Source organism: Scatophagus argus, chromosome 15 (assembly GCF_020382885.2).
Source record: "Scatophagus argus isolate fScaArg1 chromosome 15, fScaArg1.pri, whole genome shotgun sequence".
Classification (NCBI taxonomy): Eukaryota; Metazoa; Chordata; class Actinopteri; family Scatophagidae; genus Scatophagus; species Scatophagus argus.
In genome coordinates, this window is record NC_058507.1 from 3,692,523 (window position 1) to 3,704,604 (window position 12,082).

The 12,082-nt window shown below is 42.3% G+C and overlaps 1 protein-coding gene across 1 annotated transcript; it reads left to right on the forward strand.

Annotated features, from left to right (window-relative positions):
- The first annotated feature begins 51 nt into the window (after positions 1-51).
- LOC124071934 (transmembrane protein 87A-like) lies at positions 52-11,758 on the forward strand. The gene is made up of 20 exons (XM_046412999.1): positions 52-229; positions 1,802-1,859; positions 3,091-3,188; positions 4,012-4,128; positions 4,250-4,297; positions 4,398-4,439; positions 4,603-4,729; positions 4,865-4,926; positions 5,013-5,196; positions 5,285-5,384; positions 5,508-5,601; positions 7,185-7,256; positions 7,390-7,498; positions 8,077-8,135; positions 8,272-8,375; positions 8,484-8,560; positions 9,173-9,237; positions 9,339-9,391; positions 9,876-9,906; positions 10,032-11,758. The coding sequence occupies exons 1-20, from the start codon at positions 119-121 to the stop codon at positions 10,071-10,073; spliced, it is 1,653 nt and encodes a 550-aa protein (XP_046268955.1). The 5' UTR covers positions 52-118; the 3' UTR covers positions 10,074-11,758.
- The last annotated feature ends 324 nt before the right edge of the window (positions 11,759-12,082 follow it).

Consider the following 12,082-nt stretch of genomic DNA (forward strand, 5'->3'; position numbering starts at 1 on the left):
AACCTCAGCGGGTTCTGTCAAGGGTTCTGTCGCCCTCTCGTGATGGAATCGTGAACTACAACTAGCAGCACCCCGGATCTGGAGGCGGATACGAGTGTGACCTGTAGTAGACGTGCAGATGAAGATGCCAGATGCACAGACGCATCGGTTGTGTTTTCTGCTTTTTGCATCGGTTTTCCATCTCGGGTCAGCGGCAGAGGTGTCGGTATGGAAGGTGGACATCAACTCGGTCAGTGTTAACACTCTCAGCGTATGCATTTCTACGGTTATTACGTAGCCTGTCGTGTTAAATCTTCCGTATTAGCTGCTAGCACCGGGTAGCTAACTATCCCGTAGCAAGCCTTCATCCCGCTGTTGTGTTCCACCTTTTAGACGCACCGATGTTTTGCTTTGACACTTTGGGACAATATGCGCTTCTCACTCGGAATGAGCTTTCTTACGTTGCCCTAATTCGAAGTCATGACTCTCCCTGTCAGTTATGGTATCGCCCACCATGCCAGATAGCAATATGTCACCAGTGGAATCTAATAAAGACAGGTCATCATTTGGGACATAAAGCTGTTCGCAGGTGTGTTTCAGAGGAAAGGAGATTGTGCCACATGAAGTTAGTTTATCACAGCCAAGCCTCAGTGCATGACAGAAGATGCTGCTGTTAGAAGTGTTGTGCTTAGCCCTGGCAGAAACATTTGCTCAACTAATGCAAGGTCTTGATGTTCTTTTACTTTACACTTTTTCTGTTCCCCTGCATTTCAGAGGAAAATATTATACCTTTCACTGTGGTTAGATTTATTTGATTCACAAGATACACAGCTAAACTGGCCCTAACTTTACCAGCTTCAGCTTAAAGTGATGTGCATACGAATACTTCTAATCAAATCATATACATTGTTCTAAAATGGGCCATTCTGCATAATAACTACCTTTACTTTGGAACTTTATTATATATTCTTATGCCAAAACGTTTACTCCAGCAAATATTTGAATGCACAACTTGTACTGTACAGACTATTTATACACTGTGGTTTAATTTAAGCGCAACATCTAAGCTCTCGATCCACCTCTGCTCTTAATTACTGTGTGCTGTGGTCATTCATAGTCTGTCATTAACTAAATGAGCTACTGTTGGAAATAAGGTTATGCTTGGGCTGGTTAAGTTGTCCTGTATGGAAGTTAATTTGCATTTCAGAATGCCTCCACATGTTGATGGAGTCAGGGCAGTGCAGTAATACTTCCAGGAAAGGTACTGCAAATGTTTCCAAACGGTCCCTGCCTCCACATTTGGTCATAAATCGGGTAGATTATGAGAAAAATCCATAATAATGTGCTACTGGGGAATTGCTGGCGCTGTGGCACGTAACAGTAGTTAAACCTCTCAGTAGTTAGCTATTTAGAAGAATTAACCGCCTACAGACTGAGCTTCCAACGATGTGTAAACCAGAGAAATGCGTCGTTTTGTTCACCGTAACGGTGTGTTTCATTCAATCACCAAACTGCGTCTTTTGTGTTCATTGCTTTGGCAGAAGTTACATACTGTTTGAAGTTTTCAGTTTGACGGTTTAACGGTTTCAGTTTAACTTCAGTTTTCGTGTTTCATCTGCAGTTTCCCAGTTATGGGACTAATAAAGGATTATCTTATCTTATCTTATCTTATCTTATCTCGTCTCGTAAAATTAACTCTCGATGTCTTTGATTGGCACCATCTTTTGGCTTCTCCTGAAAATGTAACCTGATCTTTGATGACATGTGAGCTCACTGAGGTGTTTGATAAAAGAAAAAACGTTTGTCTCTGTTGTGTCTTCAGACGCAGGATGCTGTGTTTCGAAAGACGCTGTATGCCAACACCACCATCTTCATGAAGTGTAAGCAGTCTGACTTGTTTATCGTGCATTGCATAATGTAACAGTGATGGTTCCATTGCCCCAGGCTACGACCTGCAGCTGCATCCACCTCATTATAAACAAAGGAAAGTAACACTCAGATGCAGCACATCCTTGTTGTTGGTGTTTACTCTGGAACTTGTCAGGTTGTCACACAGCAACATATGAGCAAAACAAGTTAATGAGCTACTATTTACAAAAAGGTCCTCTGTGTCCTCTGCCTCACTTTCTGCCTCCTTTCCTCATGCACTTCCTCAAAAAAATACATTCAGTATTGAGCTCAAAGCTGGTTTTAGTTAAAATAACAAAACAATCGAAAAAGCGGTAACTCTGCTATCATGACGACGACGAACTCTTCTTCTTTCATTTGTAGAATATCAAGTTGTAGTGAGGAGGCGTAAAGTTGTATTTAACTTTTAAATGTCGGCAGGATTGGCCTCGTTGTGCCGACGCTCACGTCCCCTGATGTGTTCATGGTTTCTCACTGGTTGAACGTATGTATGTATGTATGCCAGGTGTCCTGCAACCTACAGGGCGGGTTTTCTTGGGAAACACTTGACATTGTGAATGAATGTCAGTGTCTGAAACGATAAATAACGTTGGAAAGTATCTTATCTGCACCGCACAGGCGAGTCCTCCTCTCTGCATCTGCATGTTTTATTTGATAAAAAGCACTTTTCAGTTATAGGAATTTTAAACATGAACTTCACTCTAAAACTCTTAATTACAATTCAGCTTTTATCTAGAGCAGTTTTATTTATTCTTATTGCTGTTATTTCGGTCTTCCTGATCAGATACTGTAGGCAGCTTTAGCCCAGATTATGCTGTTTTGAGTATATTTGCAATGGAGTTTGGCAAGGGAAAATACAGTAAACATCAGTAGTAGTAGACGTCAGGTTTTGTTGTCAGTCCCTCAGAATCAAAGGCAATTTCTTCTCTCCAGGAATCAACGCTTTGCATCAGCTTTCACCAGTCGCGGTCAGGTGGAGATGCTGATTTCGTCTCCCGCAGCAGCAGAAAATAGACCAGGATGCGAAGCAGTAACGTGATGTGGGGGGAGACAGAAAGAGATAGAACCAGACGAGAGAGTTTGGTGGAAAGTCCATATACAAAAAAGCAGATCACAGCGCTGTTGAGTAACTCGTGTACCCTCACGATGTGGAACAGCTGCTGGGATCTTTTGAGTAACTGGTCGTCTTTTATCTCTGTGCAGTCCAGGGTGAGATCGGGTCATGTGACAGAAACCTGGCCTTCAACATCAGCTGGTACCTGCGCTCGTCTGTTTGCTACAACGAGGTCTTTAACACACCAGTGAGTACTGACTTTGGTCTGCTGACGTCTGAGTGTTAACGGTTTGTTTTGCTGTGACTGTTAGCTGTGACTGTTAGCTCACGCACACACACATACACACACACACACACACACGGGCTGGAGATATGGTTGATAGCTCTCAAAATCAAACAGACTGTGTGCTTGCTTCATGGATTTTGTGCAAGAAAAACTTTTGAGCACTTTTCTTTCCACTTTTCACTCACCTCATGGACCTTTTTTCGTGAGTTCAGGGGTTTTGGCTTCACATTCAGCATCAACAGTCTGTCAGCCAGAGCAGCTCATCTGTCTTCCCTGAAAAGTGTTTTCGTGGCCTTGGGCTCAGCTTCCGTCTTCATGCCAGCGCTTGCTTTCTGCCCACGAAGGTCTCAAATTCAGCTGCTGCTTTGGTTTGTTGCTGTCGGCCCTGAAGGAAATGGTCAAAAGATATACACGTATATCGAGGTCACCTGTAGCCTGATCAGGACAGTTTTCATTCAGGTGTGTTCCGAAATTTCAGTGTCATCTTCTGTCAGGCTCAGAACACGGAGCAGAGCAGCTGACGTTGTTTTCTTTCTGAGTCCTGAACACGTTTCCTCCAAAAAAGAAAAGTTCTATCAGTACACTTTACATTATTTTTATTAGTTTTTCTGTCTTTGTTATCATTGTTATAGTTGTTATAGACAGTTTAGTCCTTCAGGGGGCTTAAATGTATTTTTTTATTGCCTGTTTCAGTCTACAATCAACGCTGTCCTCCATTCGTTTGGTGTAAAGGCAGCAGTGTAGTTTTATTGTGTGATTAACATCCTCCCGCTGGCCTCTGCAGGACAACAAAGCGATGAACATGTTTGGTATGGACCACATGCTGAAAGACGGCTGGAGGGGCTTCTACAGTCAGGGCTACATGTACTTCGACAACTGCTCGTCCCTCTTCTTACCAAAGGTTTGTGACCTGAACGACCCGCGTTTAATCACCGCGGCGTGTACGTAAGTTTAACCTGAGAGTTTAGGAGTGCAGCACGTGACTTCATGAAGACGTCTCCACTCTCTCCTCTCACATGTAGGTGTATTATGCAGAATTCAACCCGTATCAGCCCCTCACGAGCCCAAAGGTCAGTCACTGATCATGGATGGATTGACCATAGTATCTGAAAGCTCAGTGAAGCATTTGTTTTTTGTTCACCTCCACATGATGTGCTGTGTTCTCCTCAGAGTGACCCTTCGAATCAGAGTCTGAGTTGGCCTGACAAGCCGGTAAGACGTGTTGTCATTGAGCTCATTGCAAATCCTGGTCTTGGTCTTACACTTCCTGATTTATGTTTTTTACTGGTCATACAGAAAAATTATAGATTAAAAATCAGCAAAACATTTATGATTCCGATGCTTACAGACGTTTTGTTTTTGTTTTTCTTCGCAGGATATCAGCGCGGTGGCCAAAGCCTGGGAGGACAGTCCCTATCTGTTCATTGTGAAGGTGCACCCTTCGTTCCGCGGAGCTGAGGATGAAGACATCGTGGCAGAGCAGCTCAGTTTTGCTTTCACAAGTTAGCAACAGCGCCATCAGAAGCTTTACTCATATACACTCATATTTACGCAGTATGTGAACAAATGAGAATGTTAAGAAATGTCACTTTCGTGTCAGCGGCAGATGTGACCTTTCTGTTTCTGTGTGCCATCAGTGAAAGTCGAGATGAAGGGACCACATGACTACTCATCTCCAGCAGACTGGCCCCTGATGATGGTACGAGAATGGTCGAGAATGAATCTTTGAGCTCGATGCTGAATGTGGTTTTAAGGTCACTTTCCTCTCTCTTCTGTGCGTCTCAGTTCTTCATGGTCATGTGCATTGTGTATGTGCTGTTCGGGGCTCTCTGGCTCTTCTGGTGTGCCTGCTATTGGAGGGATCTGCTGCGGATTCAGTTCTGGATCGGCGCCGTCATCATCCTCGGCATGCTGGAAAAAGCCGTGTTTTACTCAGAGTACCAGAGCATCCGTTACAAAGGAGACTACGGTTGGTTGCTTTCATACATTATATTGGCGGAGGAGGGGTTCACTTAGCTGCTGTCTGTAATCGACATTTTGTTCGTGTGTCTTCACAGTTCAAGGTGCTGTGATTTTTGCTGAGCTGCTTTCTGCGCTGAAAAGATCTCTCGCCCGAATCCTGGTCCTCATCGTCAGTCTTGGCTATGGCATAGTCAAGTAAGTTTACTCCTTAAAACTGACCTTTTGCCTCGAAATGAGACGTCTTTGTTCAGTACAGATGAAGAACCGGTTTGGGGTTTGCTGCTAACGCTCCATTTTAACCCCCTCTCGCCCACGTAGGCCCAGGTTGGGTACCACAGTTCACCGACTGGCAGCTGTTGGCCTTCTCTACCTGCTCTTCTCCTCTGTGGAAGGTGTGCTAAGAGTGACAGGTGTAAGTGTCCACTATTCTAAACCTCATCAGCCTCTTACTTTGTCACAACCCAACTTCTCAGTGTTTTCCTGTTGCCTGCTTAAAGTGACAGATTCCATGCAGCGGCAAAAGCAGCTTCATGTAGTTCATACTTAAAATACGTAAAAGCTAACAGTCGAAGCATCTGAACTGTTGTAACTCCACTCAGCAGGTTCTTCAGGCAGTCAAAACAAATAGGAAATCCTCGCTATTCTGACACGTTGGTTTTCTTTCTTTTCTATTTATTTTGTTAGTTGCTCTCTGACTCAAGATGTGACAAACCTGCTTGTTAAGATTTCTGATTAACTGATTTGGTGACACCCGTGGCTAACGTGCTGAAAGCAAAGTGCAGTTTAACGCTACAGCAAATCATGAGCAGAAAGTAAAGGAGCTGCTGGTGTATTTTACAGAACGACTAACCAAACTCACACTGTTTTTGTTAAAAGAAGTGCTTCAACATGCTGTGATCTCATTTCATCCAGTTCACGGTGTCAGCCAGCGTTAATGTCTGCGACAAATACCGCACGCAGCATCGTTTGTGACACCTTCGCAACAAAAGCCGCCGTGCGGTTTGCCTTTTCAATGCTTTTATTGTGAAGCAACGGCAGCACGTTTGTGTTAGCAGTAAGCAGCGAGTGAACAGTGTGATATTAAAAGCAGTACGGTTTGAGTTACATGCTGTATTGTTTCCACAGGAAATATGAGATACTGCATAGAGCAGTTTTTGTACAATGCAAGTACATCAGTTATATTTCACTGCTTACAGGCAATCTGAGGTAACTTTTTTGCACAAGACACACTAATTTATATCAATGACACCACCAAGCGAAGATTTACTGTATTCCAAAATATACCAAATGAATGGGAAAGATGAAAGATCTAACAGTCTGGAGGCGAACTTTCTCGCTGCCGTTTAGGAGACCATTTCTGTTTCGCTTCTAAGCCATAATTCAGAATTTCAGTGGCCGCAGAAGGATTTCATCCAGGCAAACGTAATGAACCCTCTGCGTTTCAGCCAGTGAGGACAGGAAATCATCTGCTGCAGCCTCCACGAGCTGATTGATGCTGATAGCGGTGGTGTATTTTTACACAAAACTCTCGCCCGGCACAGCTTTCAAGGCAGTCTGTGTGAATAAATGTGATTTGAGCGGAGGAGACGATAGGGAGAAAAGGTTAGGCAGGGATTCAGTCTCTGGGAGGCAGACAAGTGATGATAATCGGGAATGACGAATCTGATGTAAGAGTGATATTCAAAATCAGCCAAAGACGCTGCAGCAAGTTCAAAAAGTCATGAAAAGACAAAGTTTTACACAAACAAACATGAGATAAGGCAGACGAAGACAGAAGAAGAAGAGAGGTTGTGTATTTTGGGGAGAATATGTGGAGGCAGCTCAAACGATGGGATATTTCAGACTTCCTCAGATCTTAACACTAACCTTATGTTTAAAAAAAAAAGCCCTGAGATTTCCTTTATGATTAAGTAACACACACACACACACACACACACACACACACACCATCTTTGCGGTTCTTTTGGCTCACGTCTCGTTGTCTTCGTTTTTCAGGGTTTCTATGGGACGGTTGCCCTGGTGGCTAATCTCGGCCTCTCCCTCATCGACTCCTGTGTCATGTGGTGGATATCCTTTAGCCCCAACCAGCCAACATGTCTAATCAGGCACGATCAGGATTTGCATTTTCAGAAGCGCTGCAGAGATAATCTTCTGATTGTGGTTATTTGTGCACAGAATGTTCTCCTTAATTCGCATTCACATTTTCATCAGTCTGTCTCAAACCACTCGTCTCCTGAAGCTCCGCAGGAATGTGGTGAAACTGTCTTTGTATCAGCACTTCACCAACACTCTCATCTTTTCTGTTGTCGGTGAGTAGCAGCTCAGGTGGACTGTTGTGGCCTGTTGAAGCTGTTGAGCTGCTCCGTGATGAGAAGTTGAAGGGGAACTCCATCGATTGTATGCAGCAAAGTGTGTTTCCAGGTTCTACGGCATATGTGCAAAAACACTTTTGTGGCAGCGCAAAATTTAATACATTGAATTGGGTTTTGAAAATGAAACATCTGAGGGTGTGGAGTTAAAAAGATGTGAGCGTACTGCACCTCCGTACCCCTCCCTACTTGATGCTAGCAGCTCAATGCTACATTAGCTGCTAGCATAACATGCCAGAATCTCGGGTCAAACTATTGTGCTTAACTGGAATTATGGGTAATGTACGCGGCAGGTTTTGACAGGGGAGGCCATTGTGTAGAATTGAAAAGACAGTATCTGGGGTTGAAGGTGTTATAGGAGAGCATTGCTAAATTGGTGGGGAGCTCCTTTAACAGTTTCTGTTTGTCCGTACAGATTAATACTTTAATTTGTGAGCTTTAGAGGTGCTGAGCTGTTTCTGATTTGCATATTGTTTACAGACATCAGAGTGAGCCTGTTGTTTACTTTGTGTCCACAGCTTCCATCATATTCATCATGTGGACCACCAAAGTCTTCAAGCTGGTAGACTGCCAGACGGTCAGTTTGCTGTCTGTTATTGACTGATTATTGTGTCGTGTTGAGGTTTCCGTTTCTTGTTTGCACAGAGATGAAAAGTGAAGTCGCCTTCCAGCCTGATAACATTAATCTCTGTGTTTTTATCTTGGATCAACAGGGCTGGAGGGACCTGTGGGTGGACGATGCCTTCTGGCGCCTCCTGTTCTCCACCATTCTGCTGGTGATCATGGTGCTGCTGCGGCCCTCCGCCAACAGCCAGAGGTCAGAGTCGGTCCGGAGCTGGGGATGGTTCCTGGAGCCCGAAACTGTCTAACTATCATTTCCAGCTGCCAGTAGTCGTGTTTCATTTTTGGTTCTTTTTCCTCTCAGGTTCTCCCATTCTCCTCTGATTGATGAAGACGATGATGAGGAAGACGCCAAGGAGCCCATGTTGAATGAGGCTTTTGGTGAGACTTATCGTTCTCCTGCTTTTCGTTATGAGACCATCTAAGGGTTATTCACTAAAGGCTTGTTACTGGGGAAAATCTGCATCAGTCAGTGTTTAGAATACAAGTAGATGTGGTACAGTTCAGTGCAGTTCATATGTTCTGCTCGCTGGATGTTTTGTAGTTCTGTGTGGGTTTTTGACTAAACTGTTTTCCTTCCTATTTGTATTTTTTGTCAGAGATGCCTCAGACTGGCAGGCCTCTTCATGTAATGGGTCAAAGCTGCTTAGTGGCAGCACTAGTCAGGGCTAAAAACCAAAAATCAGGGCCTGACTAAATCGAAAACTGAATCAACTCTTGACCTTAAAATGAAAGATCAAGAGCAGACGTCTTGTTTTCTTAGATGTCAGCTCCTCGTCTAAATTTGCCCAAAGGCCAGAAGTTGTGTTGTGTAACTGAGGCCACGATCCAGATGTGTTCACGCAGATATGTGGAGAACAGAATCACTTAGAAATGTTCATCTGATTATCGTAGAATAATATAAAAGGAAAATGAAATAACCTAATTGTGTTATGATCATATTATTGGCCAAGTGACGTTGACGTGAGTTCACTCGGCTTGTTTTCCTTTCAGAGGGGATGAAGATGAGAGGCTCAAAGCCTGATTCTAATGGCTCCCAGAAACTGCTGAGTAAAGAGGTGGGTTCAGTGTCCTCTGTCAACATCTCTCTTCTTTTATCCATTTATTGTTTTTTTCCACACATAATTTAATCCTTTTGTATTTCTAATCTTTTTGCCAGGATGAAGACCTCAAATGGGTTGAGGAGAACATTCCCACAACTGTAGCTGATGTGTAAGTGGAGAAAATTAAAATTTTTAACATAAAGCTAACAAGTAAATTTCATTCATTTAAATTTTACTTACAGTAAAAAGTACAGAAGTTTCATAATCAAGTAATCACAATTAAAGTACATTAAACTTCTGTGAACTAGCAAGATAAGTCAGAGGGGTCATGAGATGATTAACGGAAGATGAAAGAAGAAAAACACGTTTGGAATACATACATTTCAGTTGATATTTTGCAGATTTGATCTTTGATTTTTGGTGAAATGTTTTATTAAAACAGTTATTTAAATTAAAGTGTGCAGAGGAGAAAAGTCTGGCCGAACAAGACGAGCCACCAGTTTCGACTTTTACAGCTTTTGTTTTATAAGCTGATTGTATGTTAGCTTTTATGTAATAATGTAGCCTGTAGTACCTGATCTTAGAACATTGTCTGACTCAAGCCTTGACTGTGAATTCACTGCCTCCCTCTGATTTTTCTTCTCTCTCTACAGAGCTCTCCCTGTTATGCTCGATGAGGAAGAGGTAAGGGGTCCTTTCATTTTTGTTATTTACCTCCTGCTAGTCCCATGACTTCTATTTAAAAAGCTCCTGCTGCTTTCCACAATCACCTTACTGCACGTGCACTGATCCGTGTTGTCTTTTCCCAGGAAATCCTGAAAACCAAGATGGAGCGATCCAAGATGGAGTAGAAGTGAATGCGAGCAGATGACGTGAGAGTGAAAACGAGGCCGTTTCACTGAGGCAGCAGTGAAAACGTTCTGGGTGATCTGATTACCAAAAAATGTGGGGCAAAGCCAACTGGTCTCTCCAGACACTTTACATTATTAGTTTTATTTCACGGGCGTTGTGTAACGCTACAGTAAGCTCGAGGAGGAACGAAGAGCGTGTTTCTGTGACGGCGAGATCGACGTTCCGACAGAAGGGCGAAACTGAAGTAATTACCCAGCAGAGCACTTTGATTAATATTTTATTTGTTTCTTCAGTGTCGCAGACTTGGCCAAAATCGAGTAGAAGCTGGACATTTTATATGGTGTCCTTATGGAAAATAGACTATTTATTCAAATCTCGTGCTGTTGTTTTAGACTTACACAGTAATTTAGCAGGCATGTGGATTCTTGAGCACTGAGGTGCAACATGAAAACATTCGAGCTATCAGGTGATGGTGCGAATGCAGGGGAAAACACCCGCACACAGTTTTTGTGCACATTAAGACTATATTTAAGCCAACAGAGCAGCAGAGGCGTCTCTTTGGAGGTGCGCTGTGACACTAAATGTAACCCAAATGCTGCATTCAGCGTGTGTAACATTGAAAAATTGAAATGTGCAAGTAACTGTATGGTTTGATTAACCATTTAGCCAGATAACTAAACAATGTTTTAATGATTTTATAAAACCAGTGATGTTTTCCTGGGCTCATTTCTTGTAGCTGTACATGTATATTTAATTGTCAACACATAACTAACACTTTGTTGTCTGGTCAACAGAGTAATCCTGAATATAGAAATAAATAAGCTAATCTTACTGCATCAGTTGAATATTGATACTTGAAACATATCACGTTTGTCAGGGTAAAACATACTGCATCTGTGTTTTGGGGGATCTTTGTATTTACTAGAACACACTGTTTTCTAGGCCGGGAGAATGTAATGACCATCTTGGTTGTGAAATCCTTTCAAAGCCAGGTGTATGCTGTCGTAAACACAGTGTCATCAGACGTGTACGCACAAGTGTCACACCTGAGCACTTCTCAGAGATGTCAATACTGACAAATGAAAGACTGCTCAGCCACTGGAGTTAATGTATGACCCTTAGAAATGCGTTGTCCGTTATTTCAAGCAGAAATAATCACAAGTCCGAAGTTAAGGATGTTTATTTTCATCTCTATAAAACAAAACATGTTGTAGCTTTTCACACAACAGCAGCGATTTTGAGCTCAGTCACAGAAGCCATCGAGAAGCCTCATGGATGTTGTGTGGTCTCTGTGTCTATGTGGTTTTATCTCTTTCTCCCTCTGCTGATTGGGCCAGCGATTTAGCAGCACAGGGATGTTTTTTCACCACAGTTACAGGTGCCTTTGAGCCTGTCCCACCATTCACAGTGAATAATCTGAAATAATCTTGCCTTACCTGGCAGAATTATATCCCTGTCTGTGTGAAGACTACTGCAGTGTGTGTGGGTATTCTAAATTCCTTAATATACATTTTTTGTTTTTTGTTTTTTTCTTAACATTTATCTGAGTCTTGTTGAAGATATTTTATTTTAAAGAGACACTAAAGCCCAGTTTCTGGATGTGAGTCTGCATTGTAATGTGAAGCTGATGATATTGTATGGCTTTTTGCGTATGTTCTGCCAATAAAATTTGTACTGAAACATGGTTACAGCTGAAATTTTTGTCTGCGTTTTGCTAAGCGTAATGTATTTTTTCCGGAAGGAGCCATTGTATTACTTTTACTTCTTTAAGTGCTTGGAGATGCTTGGCAGTATCTATACATATATCCTCAAACAAAATAACCATTTGTAAATTTTAGGTGCAAAGTTAAATTAACATGTAAAGAAAATGAAACAATTACAATAATAATAATGAAACTAATGAGGTAACAAGAAATGAAAATAAAGGAATGCCAGAAACGGAAAGTATTTTTATATTTTATAGTAAGATTAAGTATTCTGAGCTGCTTTAATCATTTCAGTGCTATCA